This window comes from Mytilus californianus, unplaced genomic scaffold, assembly GCF_021869535.1.
Source record: "Mytilus californianus isolate M0D057914Y unplaced genomic scaffold, xbMytCali1.0.p SCAF_4, whole genome shotgun sequence".
NCBI lineage: Eukaryota > Metazoa > Mollusca > Bivalvia > Mytilida > Mytilidae > Mytilus > Mytilus californianus.
In genome coordinates this window covers 61,800,309-61,823,651 of record NW_026262690.1, presented here as the reverse complement: position 1 = coordinate 61,823,651, position 23,343 = coordinate 61,800,309, and the positions used below count along the sequence as shown (strand labels likewise).

General features: G+C 32.3%; 1 protein-coding gene across 1 annotated transcript in view; it reads right to left on the bottom strand.

The window, feature by feature from the left end:
• LOC127698612 (uncharacterized) overlaps positions 1-23,343 on the bottom strand; it is an 85,557-nt gene that overhangs the window by 38,059 nt on the left and 24,155 nt on the right. The window contains exons 10-11 of the mRNA XM_052202158.1: positions 18,359-18,379; positions 17,417-17,437 (exon numbers count right to left, since the gene is read on the bottom strand). Coding sequence (XP_052058118.1) covers positions 17,417-17,437; positions 18,359-18,379 — 42 coding nt within the window. The remainder of the gene's footprint in view (positions 1-17,416; positions 17,438-18,358; positions 18,380-23,343) is intronic.

The window sequence follows — 23,343 nt, the reverse complement described above, 5'->3', positions numbered from 1 at the left end:
AAATTATCTGTTCACAAATTTAGTAATTACTAAACAAACTTAAACGTACGGTCAACAGTGACCGGGAGAGCTTTTTCGCTCTCCTTTTCCTGTGACATTACCTGAAAAACTCAAAACCTTATATATGTGGTAACTTGAACCCAACCTAAGTGTGGTATTCAATATGTGGGACAGACGGGACGAGCGTATTACAAAAGAAATCAAGAACACCTTTACCGCTTTCGTAGACCTAAAAAATTCAAAAGTTTGATATATCAACAAAATATTAGGACAGGGGAACATAACTAAAACTTCAATCGATGTCATTAATATTGTCGATAAACGACTTAGAAATAAAAGGGCTCATGGCAAACGCAAAAACCGTAATCAACGTATTAAACATCGTATAAATTAAACACTTGCTGATCTGTTATCTATAATAAAAAATAATGGCAGACATCAAGTATTATGCAAACTGGGTCAGATACCAATAAGTAAATTATATGCTATTTTTCTGGAGTGTGATACAATTTCTTTTTTTAGCCCAATGTATGAATACACCCGTATTATTACAGCCTTTTGTCATCATAGGCTATTTCCTAGTATCGATAAACCTGAAAATCATAAACAGCATTTTCTTAAATTAAAATATATAAATAGAGGTATTGATTTTATTAACTTATCTAGTATATTCAATGACGCTACCATCCAAAGCCAAATACCTCCATATTTTGATAATATAGAACCACCTATTATTTCGTATTCTTATAAAAAACCCAGCAGAAGTTTGATTTTTAATTATACGTCAGTTACATCAGACGTCAATATAGAAAATAATGTTCCTTCCACTTGAGATTGTGAAACATCTAGTTTTAGATATGTTCCCTATGAGCATGTCCTTACAACATCGTCGAAGACCGTGAGGTCATAACTTTTCTTAAGAAAGGACCGAAATATCGTCCTCCATCTAAAATAGATTGGAAACAGTGTCGTCAGATCATTAAAGACGCTCTGTCTGTCTACTGTAAAAATTGGTGTAAACGTGAAAAATCTGATAAAAAATCTCTAGACAGTTATTTGAATAAAATTATGAATACTGTTAATATTCGTATATCTCATTTTGAAAACAATTCTGAAATTAGTAATAGGGTCCATGATATTCCCATTTCCAGAATAAAAAATAAACTCCAAGTAATCGCAAAGCGGTTTGTGTTCGTACCGGCAGACAAAGCAGCAAATAATGTAGTGGTGGTGTGACGCATATACTACACGGAAGTTTTCCAAAACGAAATTACAAATTCATCTACATTCAAGTCCGTACGCTCCACAGAGAGTCAAATTGTAAACAAGCATATCACTGCCACTACCCAGCTTAAGGCCTCTTCTAAACATCTGAAAGTCCCTACTATGTACTGGTTACCTAAATTGCACAAAAAAACATTTAAATTCCGTTTCATCTCCGCATCTAGTAAGTGTTCTACCACTAATCTATCAGTGCTTCTAACTACCTCCCTTACTACTATCAAAGAACTTGTTATTAACTTTTGTAATAAAGCTTATGAAAATAATGGTATTAATTATTTTTGGAGTGTTAAAAATTCTTTAGAGGTTTTAGATAAAATACATGCTTTTGATGGTCCTTTTAATTCTGTTGACAGTTATGATTTTTCTACTCTCTATACTACACTTTCACACAATCTTATCAAGAAAAAGTTTTCATATTTAATTAAATGGTCTTTTGAAAAATCTCATTACAAATTTATTTGCTGTAACTCGTTTAAAGCCTTTTTCTGTAACGAAAAAGGAAAGTATGCTAGATACACTTACTGGAAATGTGAAGATATGATTGAAGCTTTAAATTTTCTCCTGGACAACATATATGTACGTTTCGGCGATAGAGTGTATCGACAAGTAGTAGGTATTCCTATGGGCACTAACTGCGCCCCTTTAATAGCAGATTTGTTCCTGTATTGCTATGAATCTCAGTTTATGACCAAACTCAGTAAAGACACGTCATTGTTACATTTGGTTGATACATTCAACAATACCTTCCGTTATCTAAATGATAGTTCTCTAAATATACTACCAAAATTTACCCAATAGAACTTACTTTAACTAAATCTAACATAAACAGCAGTAGTTGTCCTTTTCTGGATTTGGACATTTCAATCTCTAAAGGAAAACTCCATACGAAAATTTACGACAAAAGAGACGATTTTTCATTCCCTATTGTTAATTTTCCTTTTTTAGACGGCGATGTTCCTTTGGCTCCATCATACGGTGTATATATATCCCAACTCGTTCGTTATGCCCGTGTGTGTAGTGATGTCATAGATTTTAACGAACGTAATCAATGCATCACTGGTAAATTATTAAACCAAGGATTTCGTTACCATAAATTACGTAAAACTTTTGCTAAGTTCGTTCATAGATACAAAGATTTGATTAGTAAATTTGGCTGTACTTGTAGAAAACTAATTAAAAACGTTATTTCACATCCTAAATTTTACGGTAATATTGTACTTAAAGCGCGGAAATCACTATGTGATCCGTGTAAACTCATCGAACCTTTAAACAAACTTATTAGTAAAGGTTATCTTACCAATGTTGTAATTAGATCTTTGAATATAGTTTACATTGGCACTAATATCGGTTTTGTCATCAGCAAATTAAAACATAACTAAATTTGTATTTTTTTCAAGTGGGATATATAAAGACACACCCACGTTCGTTTAGATCTATAAAGAGGTTAAACTCCTAACTATCCTACTGTCTGTCGATACATTTATTTTTGGCATTGTACTAGTCATGTCTTCTTTGACTGTCCATGACGTTAAAATACTAAATCCCTGGGATGTGTTTTAGTTGATTTTAGTCTCTGATGCATGATTTTTTATTATTAATTGTTTTGGGTTTTAACTAGCTGTCAGTAACTGCGAGTACTCTCAAATCGTACTTTCTTGTTTATTTGACCTGTTGATACTAATTGTATTGCTTTTTTGTTATTTAATGTTATTCAGGGTTATATCTGGTCTATATACCAGCTTTGATAAGTGTTTGGTATAACTATAAATTTTCACTTCGTACTATGAACATCAAAATTATTTATTTTGTAAAAATATTTCCTTTCTCTATTGGTACTGTACACGTATTCCTAACAACAAAATTATTTTCATTTACCTGTGTTTAAAGTTATTGCAAATGGCTGATATTTTTGTTCGAGCATATTGTTTTTCTTTAATTGTTTAACATTTCTTATCGATATAACATGTTACTTTTATTATTCTTCCCTTAGTTTATTTATTTTGTATTTACATTGTGTCATAGGTCAAATTTATTTGTTCAGTGTATGTTCAATGGTGTTAATATGTCCTTTGATTGAGTTAAGCTATTTCAGTTGATATTTTATAGTGTGTCTTTCTATGTTGTGATGTTACACTATTGTTTCAGAAAAAGGGTGAAGGTTTGGTACCATTAAAACGTTTAAGCCCGCTGCATTTGTTTGCATCTGTCCTAAGTCAGGAATCTGATGTTCAATAGTTGTCGTTTGTTGATGTGGTTCATAAGTGTTTCTCGTTTCTCGTTTTTTATATAGATTAGACCGTTGGTTTTCCCGTTTGAATGGTTTTACACTAGTAATTTTTTGGGGCCCTTTATAGCTTACTGTTCGGTGTGAGCCAAGGCTCCGTGTTGAAGACCGTACTGTGACCTATAATGGTTTACTTTTATAAATTTTGACTTGGATGGAGAGTTGTCTCATTGGCACTCATACCACATCTTCTTATATCTATTAACCCTGCCGCATTTTTGCGCCAGTACAGGAACCTCTGACCATTGTTAGTTTTGTATGTTTTTAGTAATTTCGGTTCATTTATATGTTTCGGAGTTTAGTGTGACGTCCATTTTCTATGAACTAGTACACATTTTTGTTTAGGGGCCAGCTGAAGTCCACCTCCGGGTGCAGGATTTTCTCGGTGTGTTGAAGACCCATTGGTGGCCTTTGGCTGTTTTCTGCTCTTTAGTTGGATTGTTGTCTCTTTGACACATTCCTCGTTTCCTTTCTCATTTTTATAAGGTTTCTAATTTCTAAAGTAAAGTTGACCTTAGATGATTTTTTTAGGTGCTTTTTAGTCGTATAGCTCCTCACATATTTAGGTATTAGTGCATCCCTGACTTTCAAATGGTGGGGGTTGAACATTCACGATGAAGGTTAATCCAGAAAGGCACTTCGGACTTCAATTTTTAAATTGTTATTTTCATTTAAGAACTATATTAGGAAACACATTCGAAAAACCTTGTCCCCAATTTTCCAGAGCAATATGTCTAGTCTCATTTGTAAAATAATCTTCTTCCTTGACGCCCGATCAAAGAATTGTTTTATTTATTCCTTGTCAAATAGCATGTCTGCATGAATTTTCCGATAGAATGACATTAAAGTACTTTTATATTGATAATAGGCGGTGTTTCTGTTTTTATTAAAGTAAACGGTTCTTACCGAATATAGTGTGCACGTCATGAGTTTCTTGAAAAAATAACGTTATTAAGAAAAAGACCAAAAGACAAACAACAGTTACACAAAACACAACATAGAAAATTAAAAACCGACCAACATGATCCCCATTAAAAACCAGGGATGATTTCAGGTGCTCCGGAAGGGAAGATCCTGCTCCACATGTGGCACCCGTCGTGTAAGTACAAACCCCCCAGTACAAAACCGCTAAAATCTCTAAGGTTCACTTTGACTCGGGGAGCTAAATACATTTTCTCGATTTATAGATTGAATATTTACAAACATGGAGCTGAAAAGAGAGTCTATTTCATTAATTGTTGAAACAATGATAAAGAACATGCAACAAACTCGAAATGATTTCATAATACATATAATATTGATGTCATATTTCTTATAAATCAGGGTTTCATTAAGTAGTGATATTTTATATAGAAAGTCTTAATATGAAATGCACAAAATTATCTAAAGCCATGTACATTGTTTAAATAATAATAAAAAACAGGTCAAAATATCACAGAAAAACTATCTTCAATCTTAGATATAAATGATATTTTATATCTGCAATAAAATGAATAGGCTATCATTTTAGAAAACTAAAAGTAAGATATAAATGACAGTGGTTCCAATACAGGATCACTCACAGAATATAAGTGACATTAGTACAGGACAATACATTTACTTTCTGTTTGGACTTTATAAAAACAGGAGAAAACATATCCTGGACTTGTTCCAAAGTATCTGAGGCATGTGAAGAACTAAATAGATAGACACAAACAAAACTTTTGTAATAGAACTGCCACTGTGCTTAGGAATAGTTTTATTTAGGGACCTTACAAAAACTTTTTAAAAAATGCATACGAAACTTTATCATATTGTTTACAAAATGCTATATATAGAGAACAATAATGCAAAGCGGACAAGCATATATTGTAGCATAAAAACGTATTTTAAAAGTATTTTAATTGAAAAAAATCATATATTACAAAAAGATACAAAGCATCACAAAGAGCGTATTCCTACTAGAACCACTGGCTCCAACGAATAAAGTATGTAAAAACAAATATACTTAAGGTTATATAGATATGCTCCCTATCTGGACTACCTACGTTTGAGAAAATTATTTCAAGAGTTTGTTTCATGTACAGAAAATAAAAATAAAACAATATGTACTTGTCTTGTCTTTCCGGATGTTACTGAGCACTAATCCCTTAAACTTTGTATATGATATTGGTGAATGTATGTTTGCCAATAAACACATTACAAATAATTTTGAAAAGTTAATTTACACAACAAAAAGATTTAAAGGACAATGTCGGAACTTGTTTGCTTTATAGATGATACTATCATAACAATTGAATGGTCATGTTTTACTTAATTCCTGCAAACCTAATCATTTGCCCATCTGTAATAAAGTGCAAATATTAACGGTCAGCATCATAATTTGGTTGACTGTTACGGAATATCTGTGTCACCAATGACCCCGAATAATTATTCAAAAGACCTACGAGTTGCCTTTTTCTTTATTTTCAGACTTGTATTGTGTGTTGTATTATTTTTTTGTTGTTGCTATGTATCAGAGAATTGTTTATACCCTTAACCTAAAAGATAAGAAGTGTTTACCAATTCGCTATTGTCTGATGCTGTTTCACTGGTTTTGACTCATTAACATATTTCAATTCGAGTATCTCGACAGATGTCAATATTGGAAGAGGAACTGCTGATACTCCCAAAACACCTGAGTTTATCTCCAGTTTTCTGTTGGTTTGGTTTAAATAAATCTTGATCGTTCTGTAAATGCTTCGGTACTGACACGATTTTACTTTTTTTTAACACAAATTAATCAATTTTATTGCACCTTTGCTGATAGCAATTTATTTAATCTACAGCTACGATTTTCATTAAAATTATTTTTTCTAATCTATATGCCGGATTTTGTACAAAAGGTTTATTTAGAATGAATAAAGCCATCACTGTTTACTTTCCAATTAGCATTTAGAAGCTTTTTAACGTTTTACACCTGAATTTAGTTTTTGTCTATAGACAAAAATTCGATGTTAACCCAACCCTTATTCATATGACCTATGTTGACCTTAACTCCGCAGTTCCCAATGCGCAATCGCAAATTGTCCCCCGAAGGGAAAATGTCGAACAGAGGAATGTAATAGCGGAAATGGAACGTGTGTTTACAGTTTCTTTGAGAAAAAAGAAACAGTAAAGAGGTGCAGACAAGTTATTGTAAATTGAAAATAAATAACGGCGATGAGATCGGTCATTAGAATCATTTACAAACACCCGACACGCAGATAAAGTCATTATATAAGCAGTCGACATTACGACGGTTTGCGAAATGTAAAAAACATTTCTGAACTTTTCGAATCCAGATCACATGAAAATAAATCGCGACGTGTTCAAATCATTATTGTCCAAAATATCTTTATAAATTTAAGAGCAGTGATCTCACAACTTAGAAGACATTACTGCATTTGTTTGCACCTGTCCTAAGTCAGGAATCTGATGTTCAGTAGTTGTCGTTTGCTGATGTGGTTCATAAGTGTTTCTCGTTTCTCGTTTTTTATATAGATTAGACCGTTGGTTTTCCCGTTTGAATGGTTTTACACTAGTAATTTTTTGGGGCCCTTTATAGCTTAATGTTCGGTGTGAGCCTAGGCTCCGTGTTGAAGACCGTACTGTGACCTTTAATGGTTTACTTTTATAAATTTTGACTTGGATGGAGAGTTGTCTCATTGGCACTCATACCACATCTTCTTATATCTATTAAAAGTCAACTTCTAACAATTTTATTTATTCTTCCGGTGTACCCTGCATGAACGCCCAAATTCAATTCACAAACACGTGTATACGTTATCGGCATTGTTTTGTCATACAAATATAAAACAAGTGTATAATATCGCCATTGTTGGAGAACCTTGGGTTCGAATAATATGCAGGCATTTGGTATATTTTGTTGTTTACATAATTTGATAAATGGTTTTAGATATGTACGTTTAATCTAAAGAAATTGTCAAATACGTAAGAAAATAAAAGCACATGTTCATATTTATTTATATCTTGGTAATCTCACTCGCTGTGTCGGCAAAGTTCGGGGGTTCATTCTGGCTATTCCTACATTTTGAATTTTATAGGTAAAATAGTAAAATTTTATGTAGGAGTTCCCAGAATTTTTATGTAAACAATGGGATTATGTAGGATAATGTTGTAACAACACTAAACTAATGAATCAAGGTAAATCCAGGTAATGATTGTGGAAAATAAAGAAGTTTATATTACAATATTTTATTTAATAATTTCATAGCACATTTTGTGTAAATAATATTCAAAAACACAATATAAATTTATAGGCATAATAGAAATAGAAATATGTAAAATTTTAATAATTATTCTTTGAATCAAAGCACTAAATTGACATTGAACATAGCACTCACACAGTAATACATTGCACTTAATTGAACATACAAGGGAATACAAAGTCTTAATCAATGTGCAGGAGATAAGAAGCAGCATCTCCATACTCGACTGGAGTAAGCTCATCATTCTGTAACCTTGTTTTCAGTGTTTGCAGTCTGTCATCTATTTCCCGGTATTTTCTCTTTCTTGGAATACGTTTCCCGCCGGCTCTGTATTGGATAAGTGTGAGAGCATGGAAGGCTTCTTCTTGTCTCAACAACTTGATCATGCTGAAGATGTTTGGGTGAGGTGCCTTTACTAACTTCTTTAGTTTACTATGCCAACTTTCTAAATGATTTGTTGTTCTAGGACCTTCTGTTGAGTAGTGGTTCCATAGGCTTTGGTTGTTTTCTACCCAGTAGCTGGTTACATAGTCTGTAAAGTTAAGGGTTGGTGTGTTAGTATCTGCATAATCGATGTCCTCCAGTGCGTTAAACCAAACATCTTCAACTGTATTGGGTGGTAAAAGTGGCAGAACTGCAGCTCTTCGAACAAGTTGGTGAATGTCGCCTTTTTCGCTGTATTCAGTCTACAAACCATGCTTCTGTGCATTTCGCCAGATACACTGAGTGTAGTGGAAAAAGCACCCTTTATTGTTGATTCCTGGGAAGATTGAAGTTGCTGCGTTTCTGATGGCTATTTCGTAGTCGAGGAACATCGTGGCTGGTTGTAGTAGTATGTTGAATTGGTTACATAGATCTTGAAGAATAGTTAGTAGCCTTGTGTATATCTGCTGATCTTAACCGGTTAGGAGACTGTAAAAAAGTGGAAACATAGTACCATCAACTTTGGCGTGGAAAGTGTACAGCTGGTAGAACATAGTTGGACAAACATAGAATGTTCCATCACAGTAGATGGTGTCTGCTGCTGCTAGATGTATGAGGTTCTCTTGGGTACTGAATACAAGCATTCGACCATTGGTGTTATCATCTGCAAGTAGGAAAGGTTGTCCAGTAGTAGTTTCAGCCCATTCACCATCTACTGTGATATCTGGAACTGATGTTGGTAGTGCTGGTAATAGCTTGTGTCTCTCGTTGTAAAGCTGGTCTTTGCATGAGTAGAAGGTTGGTATGTGTTCAACTAGTTGGTGTGTGTCATCATTCCATTCCCGGTCACGTAGTTTTACCAATTCTTCTTCATAAATAGTTGGAATTGCAGTGAGTTCATCTTTACAACGAGATTTCATACGTTCTAGTACATCGTCTGCTCTGAGTTGCATTCTGTCTGAGTGATGATTGTGATTAGCATCCACTTTGGTTGGTATGTTGTTGCGTGTGTTGATAGTGGCAGGGCAGTTACGGGTAGAGCATTTCCAATAACATCTGTCTCCACGTCTTGACTTTATCTGGAACTTGTAGGAATTGTGTACCAAGTTCTGGTTGCCTAATCTATTTGTTGTAAATCTGATATCTAATTGTGCATTAGCCATGATGAACTGAGAATGAACATCACAGGAAAAATCTGGCTATTTATAATAATGCTTACTTGTTTGGTATAGCTTGTGGTGTTCAGTTAAGACACTGAGCATAAGTTAATAGTGTTCAAAGCTAATCAGAGTTCAATGTTTCTTGGCTTGGCTTAATCTGTTTTTGTTTAAAAATTCATAATTTATTCAAATAATGAAATTGATTAAATCTTTGAAGCTAAAATTGAAACTGTAGGTTACTATTAAATGCTTTAACTACCTTTTCTTTTAAATACGTTTTTTCCAGACTTTCAAATGCTTTTACTACTTTTTCTTTTAAATAATTTTATTTTCCAGACTACTAAATGCTTTTACTTCCTTTTCTTTTAAATAATTTTATTTTCTAGAAATTCCATAATATTAGAAACACTTAATTTTAATACTTAATGCATGTTTTCAAACAAAAAAAAACCCTATTTTTTACATATAAATAATAATTTTTATTTAATTTCCACAGGTAAAATTACCTTTGACCCAATTAGACACTAATGACTAAAACAACATATCTTGCAATAACAACATCTATTGTTCTTCCACTAATCTCCCATGTAGGAATAGCCAGAATAGCAAAATACAAAATGTAGGAATAGCCAGAAGACACCAGTTCGGGAAGTAAACCCGATGCATAATTAATGAGATGAAACGGGACGCTACACGATATTAATTATCAATTATTAACACTTCTGTACTTTATATAAACATTCCACCGATCTTATTGTTAATTTAAAGTACAGATCTTTGATTTTAGCAGCTTTAAAACTTGGTCATAATTTTGTCAAAATCGTAGCTACTATCCCTTTAAGCATCCCTGTATATTAGTTATTGATTATCTAGGGAAAATATTCAATATCTTAGATCTATAAAGTTAGATATATATATATATATATACATTAGAACAGTTTTTCATAATCAAATGTTTACCGGAATACGGTACGTTTCTTCACCTATATTGTATATGATTTTATTAAAGCTTCACTGAACCGCGAAACTGATGATAATCTTTGTAGCATGACTCTTCATCAGTTGATTTTTGCCGACGATAGCTAATTTTGAACTTTTTTTGTTTTGTTTACACGACTAAAGTGTAAAAGAAGTCTTAATTGATGAGGTAATAATGTTTTGTTTTCACATATTATGTATACCACTTTATTATTGTTAATTAGTAATGCTAATTTCTATGATCAAGGATCGAAAATACACATGGTCTTCAATACATGTATGCAGTAACGTTGCATCATGTTGTGGAAACTACTTGATCACCTAATAAGTTTGCATCGTGAACAGGAATAAACATATTGAATACAATACTGATTCTGTGTAGCTGTAATAATTGTAAAAGAGGCCACAATAAAATTGCGGATTTCAGATAATACACACGAAACTGACCAATGCTGACTGGACACATGTGCATTCGTGTATAAACGAAGTCACTGTTAGTACATGTATACATACATGTACTGTATCTAATAACTATCACTTAATTACACTAAAGAAATTCGAAATATTCACATGTTTTAAGTATTATTCTCTTGTTTTTTTGCTTTTAATTTTATTTATGTTACTAATGTCCCAGATTTCATTTTGAAGATTTTTAAGATATCAATGACCTTCTCTTTCTTGTCAGACATATAATATGATTTTATGATATATTATTAATGAAATCCAGGGTGACTCTATGGTAAGCATCATTATATTCGACATTAGTAATTTACGTTTAAATTAAATCATATTATATCATTATCAACCATGCAATAATATCAGATTATTACATTGCATTTTTCAAATCAGATGTATTATCAGCCCAAGGTCCAATATTAGCTCAAGAGCCGAAGGCTCGAGGGCAGATATTGACCGAGGGCTGATAATACATCTGATATGAAAAATGACGTTATGATATTTTTATCATATGCTTCAACAATGGAGAAAAATAACACTTTAATATATTGATCCTTTTAAGTGGTTCTGAAGTAGAAGTTCAAAAAGTGAAAAGTTTACGGACGTCAGAAGCCATACATCCGATATAAAATATTTATATCATATGCCTCAACAGAGGAGACAAACAACAGTATGATATATTTTTATATTAAGGATAAACAAAAAATCAACACAACACAATAAACATTGTTTGGAAAAGGTAACATTTGTAAAGTAACTTTCTAAATTATGATAGAAACTTTGAAAAATGCATTTGTTGTATCATTGTTTTTTTTTTTTGCATTTTACATAATATATTTTCCTGTTTCTTAATAATTGTTTTGTACCCTACTTTGTTATGTTTTTCACTGAAAACGTACCATTGAGGTGTATTTTCCGGATAACGTTACGGAAAGGCATGTGATAGCTGGAGGCATGTGATAAATTTTTCATATCAGCTCGTTAAACACCATTTCGGAAAATATGGAATTCACGTAAATTTAATGCTATTATCATATGTAAAAAATACATAAGTTATTTACTCTAAGTATATGAAAAACAAATATGTATAGATTATTTCATGGCATTTTTCATATCAGACCCTTTATTTGGTCCTAGGTCGTGATATCAGCCCAAGAGCCGCAGGCTCGAGGGCTGAATTCATGAACGAGGGCCGATAAAGGGTCTAATATGAAAAATGACATGTAATGATCTTTTTATCATATACTTCAGCAGAAGAAATACAGACGAGAACTATTAAAATTTTGTCTTTCTTTGAACTTTTAGATAATAATTAACAGACAACCAAATACAAATTTCTTAACTTTAATTGTTTTTATTGATATTAAAAGCATTTTATTTATCTTGTCACAACAATTATCATGTTCTTAGTTTGAAAAAATTATTGTCACCTTTCCTGTGATGGTTGCCCCCGAAAACATGTGCATAGTTTTTCCTTTAAATTGTCATGGACAATTTCTGGCATCTCATTTATGTCTTTCAAAACATGTTTAATCTTAATTCATTTTAACTCCTCAACCATTTTGTGAAAAGTCTTAAATCACTTGCGGTTTTCCTCGCTGTGTTGTCGTTTTCTAACAAATTTCCGGAAATGCACGAAGTTGCATGTGATAAACGTCACGGACATTAACGGAAAGGCATGTGATAACATTCCGGAAGCAGTCAATAAAGGTTCGTTTATCAGCCCGCTGAGGAAATTCTTGGGAATCTGGTCAATAAACATAGTAATCCTTTCATAGCCTTTTAATATTTTTAAATGTTATTGAACTGTGAAATTTAAATAATATTTTATACAAGTATATGATAAATATATATATATATAATACTCATTTATCGATATGTATAATCTAGTATGTTTAGTAAAAATTGTTTCCGAAGATAGTTCTTACTTTCCATTATCAATTTACTAGTATCGTTCATATAGCTCCGAACGTTTCAGCGTATTCAGCATCCGCCGCCTCTAAATAGAATAGTAAATGGAAATGGGGAATCTGTCAGAGACAACTACCCGACCAAAAAGCAGAAACAGCCCAAGGCCACCAATGGGTCTAAATGTTTAGATTTGAGCGTTCCCTACGAAGATAAATTCAGAAACGCTCTTCGGACGCGAGAAATTTATACAGTGTACTTTTCATTTATTAGTACGGGATCGACACCGCTGATGGTGGACTGTAAGTCAACAGCTTGGTACTGATATAATTTATAACATATAGTTATGTAAAATTCCCTGCTCATTGATTAAGAAGTTATTCAAACACTCAAATTCCAACTCGCTAAGGCAACACTGACCTTAAATGAAATTTGCTATTCTGTTTTGGTCCTTTTTAAACATATAGCTCCTCAAATTTCAGCGTATTTATGCATCCCTTGTTTTCAAATGTTTAGATTTGAGCATTCTTGATGAAGATAAATCCAGAAAAGAGCGTCAGACGCCAATATTTATAGAGTGTTTATCTCATTTCTGTAAAGGATTTTGAGAACTGTTGTTTGTCTCTTCGTTTCTCTTTATCATGGTTTTGTCTGTCTTTCTTCAACTTGTGGGTTTTTATTGTCTTCAACTTGTGGGTGTTGATTGTTTTCAACTTGTGGCTTTTTATTGTCTTTAACTTGTGGGTTTTTATTGTAAACATTGTTTTTTTTTCTCTAAAAGAAAGTCGCATTTCTGTTTTGTTTGTTACATTATAGTTACATGTAGAGTACCAGTTAGAATAAGTTAACAAAAAGCTCGAGTCTACATTTTTAAACATTATACAAAATTTTTTATTAAAGACATTATAGACCAATAAGGTTTGAAGCTCACAAATGTTTCTTGGCTTGGCTTCACAAAATTTGGTCTCGAGTGTATCTTGTGACACTTATTGTGCGCATCAAATTCTGTATCATATGTTTTAATTACTGCTAGGTTGTTCCTGTTACTGCTGGACTGTAAGTCTCTCAGGGTATCGTCCACCCAGTAGCTACTTATTTGGTATTGGTTCGATTTAATGAAACATTTTGAGTACATTTTAAGTGACAAATTAGGTTATTTTATTATCCCTTGAGCATAAAACAAATGGTCAAAAGAAAACATCCAAAACCTTCTAGGATCAACTTTGTACAAAGACGTTGCTTTAAAAGTTGTCTTGATAGTAACATTATCAATTTCATAATGGCAGTTGACATTATATTTTGCATATCTTACTGTGAAATAAAATATAATCTGACCATTATGTATACAAATATTTACCAGCTTCAAAGTATAAATACGCAGCAATGACCAATCGGAATGAGGACGTTAACTCTTATGCCTTGTGTAGGGAGAGTGCAACGCTCTATGACGTTAAAGACCCCGATGCAACTATTTTTGAGAGGTCTGTAGGTAGCATGCTGAAAAAAAACTCAACATACCCAACATACACTTATATAGTTGCAGTCAACATTTCCAACCCTTCATCCCAATCGACCTCATTTGCAAGCCATACCTAATAGATGATTGATAATTTGTTCTCGTCCTGAATTTACACGAAATTGTTATTGTATTAGAGTGGTTAGTTTCTAACAATATAGAGGCAGCTGCAACAACAGACCAAATTTTTCAAAGGTAAATTTCATACGATCACCAGACGATTGATCATTTTAGTAAATAAAAACCATAACATAATTTTTCTCATTGTATTTTGTAATGCAATGATCAAAAATAAGGCGAAGAATTAAACTTCCTTTGAAAAATGCATACCCTTCATACATCTAAACAATTCAGAAATATACCAAGGGTATATAATTCGCCCACTTTAAGAATAAGAAACACACTTCAAGTACTCACAAAATGGGTTGTCTTCGTACCGGTCGACAAAGCTGCCAACAATGTGGTGGTGGTATGCCGGACATACTACACGGACGTTCTTACAGATGAGTTTATAGATATCTACATACAGGTCCGTGCGCCTCACAAAGAGTCAAATATAAAACAATGATTAAATTACTGCAACTGAACCTTTAAAGGTCACTACTGTATATGGTTACTCATAATCAACCACATCTCCTTATTTTTTCATAAACAACACAAAAACCCGTTAAATATCATTTCATTTCGACCTCATGTTTGATATTATTTTATTGAAATAATAACCTTTGTTTAATCATTAAGTTTTTTTAAGGGGAAACATATGAGATCAAAATATACATGCCTTCTTACTAACTTTTTTTTTCTATCGTTAATGCATCATTCAGAATCATTATTATAGTGTTACTATTAAATATAGGGAACAGTAGTTTACTGATGTTGTTATCTTATAAATCGATTAAGAAGACTAATCAACAAAACACACAAAAACTAAGTAAGGAGTTATCTGGGTGTGTTGACAGGGTAATCGTCTTATGCTAAGCATGCATCACCCGCAATCCGAATCCTTACATAGTCAAAATGTCAACATCAGGAACAAGACACAATCGGTACGATAACAGATAGACGCCTATTCTAAGGATCTAAGACTTCATAAACGTTTTGTTAGTGTTTTGAGACACGTAAATCGTATCTGTCTACCGAATCGTGATAATAACCGCAAAACTTGTATAGTGTCGATTTCAGTCGTTCTTCCTCATACCTTTGTTAGTGTAGCTTTTGTGTAAGGAGCATGCTTTTGTTAATTAAGTGTGCATAGCATGAACATGTACAAGCAAGCGTAACGTATCAATTGAGATTTGTAAACGCCATATAATAGAGCAGACAGTATTCCTCTAATGGGAAAAGGTAAGTTCACAATTGGAAAGTTGAAAGCATCACGTTTGTTTTAGAATCTAGTTTGCAGTCGACCATCTGTGTCAAAACGAGGAAAAGATCACCTGAAATGTGGGTTCTTGAGTGGCAGGGTATCAACAATATATCTGTAGTTAAATTAAAGACCTTTGCAAAGAGGTTTTTTTGTCTTTGAGAAGTTTTGTATAAATTCTGCTTCATATGAGTACAAAAAAGGTCGACCAGTAGGGTGCACAATTAGTACACGCTGTTGAAATATCGATCCACCAAACTCAACAAATGATTATGTTGTCGATCAAAATGCACAACGTTTGCAAATACTATCATCGGTGTATTTGTTTTTCGGAACATTTGCGCTACTTCACAAAGTAAGATTTTTTGTGAACGCAATAGAAGAAATAAGTACCTACGATTTACTCATGTCGTCATCTGTGAAACAGATATTAAATAACGATCAACGGTGATTGCGTCCGTCAAATTTTCGAAGAGATGACCACACCTGTACAACCCTTGTTTCCAATCATCAACCCTCTACCAAGGAAATCATGATAGCAAGTACAAGCTGTGGGATACAGTTTCAACAGAAAGATATATACTTCATATGCAGACGTTGCTAGAATGTTGCTGCATAGAAACGGACGGATTTGTGATTTTCTAAAAATCTCTTCTATCGTAAAAGATGTAGGAATATATGTTGGATTTCGATATTGCTGTAAATTCCGAGTTCTTAAGTTAACCTTCCGTATAATCATTTTTTCAAATAAAATATTATTTGCGACTTTTTAAGCTCGAACAATAACATATTTATCGGGAGGAGAGGAAAATATTTACATCATAGAGCTTTTTGGAAGAACTTGAAACCCGTGTGCTCATTGTACGTCGTAGATTTTTAATGCGCTTTTGAATACATCACCGAATAACTTTGATCAACAAGCCAAAGTGTCCGGTTTGTGTTCAACTGGCTTGCGCTTTACTCGTTTTCTTGCATAGTCCTTAACTGCATCCGTTAGTTCTTCTCCAAGCTGATAGTTGGGGAATTCGATATTTCGGACCTTTGGCTAACAACTCTCTAAGTTTTCAGTGTTACGATCAAGGTCTTCAGTAATAACATTACCAGCGGGACTATATTTGTATAGGGACAATAAGTAACAGTTATTGGGAGGTTTGGATATACCCTTGAGGGTAAAATTCTCTATTGCCCTCTTGTGGTTGAAAATCTTGGATGCAATAGGATTGATATAGGTTTATGAAATGTTAGGTGTAGTTTTATCTTTAAGGTAATCAGATATTGTTTAACTGTCATTTGATTGTTGAAGGAAAATGGATATTAACATGTTAAAAACATATAAAATAGTATCTACCAATGCAAAATTTAATATAATTATAAACAAAAATTTTCAAAATAACCATAAATTAGTCGTTAACCATCTGGTTGTATGTTGTTGACAGGTTCCTTAGTAACCACCCTAAAATAATACAGAAAAATAGTTACATCATGGGAAGGAATTATAAACATTGTTTGTTTTGTTTCTAATCACTGTTACGATTAAAGTCATAAAATAACTAAAAGAAATGAAAAATACAAACTTAGATAAACAAGTATTGTTTCTTATGGTTTTTGTATCAATGTGTTGCTGTTTCGGTGATGTATCTTTCATGATTCATATAAAATGGTACTTGTGTAAGGTTTTTCATTACTATTATTTTTTGGTGGAAGCATTTATCATGAATTTCCAAACAAATGTCTTCATTCATGAAATAAAATAAAATATGTGAAAGAACATGAAAAAAAAAAGCACAACACGAATTATACATCAATCATACTTACTTTTGGGGCTTTGGCGTATACCTAAAACGGAAAAAGAAAGAAAATATTTTTTAATTACTTGTTGTTTTCCTATAGTATTATAAAATGTACTACTGGAGAAACGTTCAAACATATTGAAAATTAAAAAAATAAGTAATCGTTTAAGTTTTTCCTAATTTATCATTTTTCGCTAAAACATGAGAATTTAATCATATCATTCTACAGCATTTATTTTATTTAACAAGAGATTATTTTATGATTTCATTCTCTTCTTGAATGATTTTTCAGAATTTTAAACGGCAAGTATACTTAAATTTTACCAACATGTATATTTTTGGGATTACATTTTGTTTTCAAATTTGATTACTTGAGATAACTGTTAACAAAACATGTATCTTCGTGAACAAAATATAACAATAATTGCATATGCAGTTTTATAAATCTGTTAAGTGGAGATGTACGATAACCTTCTAAATTTCTTAAATAGCTATTGCAAATAGAGCAAGAACTTTAAGGAGGATTATCTTTAGTTTTACACTTCGGGCTTTTCTCAAATAAAATTATGAATATGAATGATATATACATCATTAAGACATCAAGCAAACGATTCAGAAAACAAAAGCTCATATTTTAACTAGTGCATTGAATTGAAAGAAATTTGCATTGCATATGCAATGTTGATGGTAACCAAATGCAAATAGTGTCATTTGTAGGCCATAACTACTTTACTCTTTTGAACTAATTTAAAAATAGATATTGAAAATTGATATGAAGCTGATGGAATACTTTATTAATAGATGTATTTGAAAAAATCTTGACGTCCGCCATTAAATTCCACACTGCAAAATATAAAATGTAAGTCCTTTATTTTAAAGAATCTCGAAGCTAGTCACAAATATGAAATAAAAATATGTCAAAGAACATGGAAAACCACAACATGTTGTGGACAATAATCATACTTACTTTTCTGGCTTTGGCGTATGGCTATATTAACAGAAAAATAAAAATAAATTTTTATCACTTGGTGTTTTAGTATTTTATCATAAAATAACATCACTACTTGAGAGACGTTATAACAAATTGAAAATTATAAGAATAAGATATCATTTAAGTTTGTCATCAAGATGATAAAGTATTTATAATTAAAAAAAAGAGATTTAGGGTTGATTTACGAGTAACAAAGTCCAAAATGTAGTAAGTAAAAATATGATTATATTGAAACCTACTACTTTGGTGTCTGTATTGTTGGTAACAACTTTGTCTTTTATGCAGCATTGTCTGTTTTTACGGTAAAATAAACTAATTAATCATTGATTAATATCATGCTGTTTCCCTTAAGATTAATGTCTCTTATTAAAGGAAAGCAACGATTTGAAGTATAAATAAAGGAATGATTTGAATTAGGATATAAGAATGACTTGCGGTTTGAGTTTACGAAAGACTGGAAGTTTAGAAATAAGACATACCTTTTTCCCATATGAGTATCCTCTTTTTCCGTTGTATCCAGTTCCTCTATATCCGTTGTATCCATTTCCGTTATACCCATTCCCTCTATTACCATTATACCCAGTATCTACAGTTTCGTCATCGACTGGAGCTATAGTAAGATCCATGACATCTTCATCATTATCGTCGCCATTACCACCGTTATATCCACCAACACCATTGTAACCATTACCACCGTTGTATCCGGCACCGCCATTGTATCCTGCACCGCCATTGTATCCTGCACCGCCAATGTATCCTGCACCGCCATTGTATCCTGCACCGCCATTGTATCCTGCACCACCATTGTATCCTGCACCGCCATTGTATCCTGCACCGCCATTGTATCCTGCACCGCCATTGGATCCTGCACCGCCATTGTATCCTACACCACCTGTGTATCCGGCACCGCCTATGTATCCTGCACCGCCATTGTATCCTGCACCACCATTGTTACCTGCACCACCATTGTATCCTGCACCGCCATTGTATCCTGCACCGCCATTGTATCCTGCACCGCCATTGTATCCTGCACCGCCATTGTATCCTGTACCACCGTTGTAACCTGCAGCGCCATTGTAGCCATTACCACCATTGTATCCGTTGTAACCTACATAACCGTTATATCCATTGTATCTGTTGTAGTTCGGTTTTCCAGCCGCCTGTACTAATACTAATGTGCAGGAACACAAAAGAACAAAACCAGTAGACCACATTTCCGATACTGAAAAGATTTCAATGATTGACAATTATTTTCTCAATTAAATACAAAAAAATATATAAAATGAAATGCTTTTTATAATAAAATACAGATATTAGCAGATCATTAATCAGTACTTTGGCAATAACTTGATTTTTTTTATTCTTTTAGTTTAATTTGATAATTCGAAACTTGATAGAAATACATATAAACAATAAGATATAATCTCTTTTGTGTAGTAATACTTTTGTAGTTGCTGTTATGAAAAGGCATTTGATAGTTTTAGTTTATTTCGTGTCTCCTATAATTTGTGTACATTTTTCTTTTCAATCTTTTGTCATCCCTTGGGAAATTTATTAAAAAAACACGTGTGATTACAGAATTTAGTATCGGTATATGTTTTTTGGTTTTGAATGTATTTTATTACTAAATTTTAAAAATGCCTAAGATAAAAAAAGTACCAACAGGGATTCTTTACAATTGGATGTGGAAATATAGTTTTAAAGAAACGAATTCGTGAAAACAATCTAATGTATACGTTTTTATGTTTTATCATTAGGTACGTAAAGAGAAAATGATACCAATTTATATTGTATTTGAAATGCAGTTCACACAAAAGGGAATTCTTCAAATAGAAAATACATTCTTTATGTGTGGTATTTAGAAGCCTTTATTAAAAACAAATCAAGTCAGTGATTCTTTAAATTAATATCCATAATTATATTGAGAACATTAGTAAATGCTTTCTTTTTGTCTATTCGCCTAAACTATGATAGTTTTATACCAGAAGTTTTGAAAATATATATCTTACCTTAGTATGACAGTAGGACTACAATGGATATATCACAATGCTGGAACCCTGTATAAACTACAAAGCTGCTTTCCTTTATATACCATAATTTGTTCTTATTACAATATCATAAACATTCAACACCACGAATAACATATCGATCATGAAATTTAATTATTGCATGTTTTTGAAGTTTAATAAGTTTGAGGTCAAAAGCAGTTATTAATCTTCACGTGTAAATTTCCATTAAAAGTAAAAGGTGAATAAGCAAAGATCACAGTTTCTTTTTTTTTCTGTTTATTTTAGATAAACACAAATATTATGTATTTGGAAAAAGTGAAGAGTTTTACATGGTACCAACACTCATAGAGATTTTTAGATCCAGTGTGAGGAAATACAATTAAGATAAAAGAACATCGTTCCAATGTCCCGCTGATGGCAATATTTTATCTAACAAAGGACAAAAACTCGAAAATGTATATATTTTTTGTTGTTTTTTTAAGAGGGGGTATTTTTGATTTGTTTAAAGATAACTTACAAAAAAAGTGGATTATTGATTTCGTCGAAATCCTTACTGATATAAGACTGTGGTATATATTTCATCAAAATTCGACATAAATATTGGCCTGACAATTCATGCAGTGCAATTTTCAATATTTATTTTTTATTTCTTTTTCAAAATGACATAGTTTTTCCTGAAATAGTTGATCGGCACTGATTTTATTAACTCGTGTATGACAAAAATACTTGAATGGCGCTGGTTATTGCATCCAAGGGAGTGGAGATGATGTGGAAATACAGTTCATGCAAGCTATGGGTGCTTTGAAGTATTTTACAGTCACCAAACACAGATACGGTAACAGAAAAAGGAAAGTAAGTACAAATTCGAATTGTAGGTGGATGATTATTCAGTTGAAATTAGGGGGCAGGCAGGCAGGCAGGAGGACTATGACTATGACTATTCAATAAAGTTACTCTGTGCAACTTAGAGGATTTTTTTTCACGAGAAAAATGCAACTGAACTAAATAAGAAAATGAAACACTTAAGGCAAACCTAGTTTATAAGTACCTGACAAAATACAGGTATTTTGTATGGTGCATTTGACATCTTGAATAACATAATATCCAACTCGATTGGTGTGATCCGTCCCATTCTAACTTCAAACCAACGGGACAATTTCATTTTAAACCAAAAAGTTTCTATTTGACTATTTTTACACATTTCCTTTTTCTGTATTCTTTTTATTGAAGTGTGATTAATTGTCTTTCAATTATTTGTGTCGCTGGGATACTGTCTAATTGAAATATACCCGACATTTCCTTTATTGATATTCTGCCTCAATCAAGGTCTTGGTTACTTTCTGTAAAAAAATGTACAGTTCTTTCTACGACGACACTCATTAAAATTACGAGTCGCGATTTGTGATCACATAATAGACGTTAATTTTGCACCTAAAACGACCGGATTCGTATGATACTTGAATAATATTACCTGGAGTTTGATTTTATAAGCATGACATTTGAACTGACAAGTGATTCTAATCGTTGGATTCTTTAATTGGACTTCCGTTTTTTTTTTTTGTGAAAAAATTATTCAGGCTAATCAAGGTCCGGGGTATGATATGTTACCTTGGGGTGAAATTTTCCTTTTCTGTTTTTTTCTGATATTGTCATATTCTTTTTTTTTATTCATATTTACTGTTTTTGCTATCAATTTGACGCCCCACACAAGCCCTCAAAAAATGAAAAATGAAAAATAGAGAGGAAATCGTATATGTTTATCTTAGAAAAATGTTACCCGTATTTGATAGTAATACCGAACCATTTACCTTAACTTTATTTGTCTTCGGCTATCGGTAATTATTTTACGCAAACAATATATATATATTGTTGTGCTGATATTTAGAGTAATTATGAATATATATAAAAATATGGAAAAAATAAAACTGAAAATGCACTAAATATTTATATTCAATACGAATTGACATTAAGCAAGCCTTTTTTTTTCCTATCTTATGCACAGCGTGGAAAATTTTTATATGTTTGGTTTGGTATTGGGCAAGGTTGCGGGTTGTCCATTTTATGTGAATTTTTCAGAAAGAACCCGTCAGTTGTATTAAGAAAGGAAAATTTGTGAACTTCAGCATTTGAATGAAATCTTAAAAATTTTGTAGTTTTCGATTTTTTATGTTCAGTATGAAATGAAAGAAAAGAGGAAAACTTTCGCAAAAACTGATTATCCTATATGTTTATTTATGAAGAACAAGTATCGTTTCGCATTCTTTTAGGAAATATTATATTTTCATTTTTCATTTCAGAATTTGATATTAAGTTTCATCATACTATCAAATTGACATATGAAATATACAGGCCGGTATACAAATTAAAGAATGTAATTCTTTTCCCCACCTCTTCCAAAAAACATTCAATGAAAAATTGTATAGAGATCATATCTGCAGTTAAGGTATGTGGTTGTGAATTGTGAAGTAAAGTAGATCGATTTCACCCACTTACAAAATGTGTAAAATTTCGGTTAATGACTAGGAATAAAAGCTAGTGAAGCTGTCATTTCTCCTAGCTTATAAGAAAGATTTTTCTTTTGCACTTTTAATACATTCAGAATAGAATTGTGGCTTTTCAGATTGTGATTTTGGAATTTCGAATTACGAATAATGAATATCAGAATTCATACAGACATGAACCGAATTATATTTCTGAACTTACGTATTTAATAGATTGCGACTTTTAAGATATTATAAATCATAATTTAAAAAAAAAATTGGTCTATGAGGTTCACGTTTCTCCAACATTTGATAATAAGACTAAAACAACATTAAGGATTAGGGGTCCTCTTAAGGGTTTATTCTGACTATTCCTACATTGTGAATTTTATAGGTTAAGTAGTAAAATTTTATGTTGGAGTTCCCAGAATGTTTATGTAAACAATGGGATTATGTAGGATTATGTTGTAAC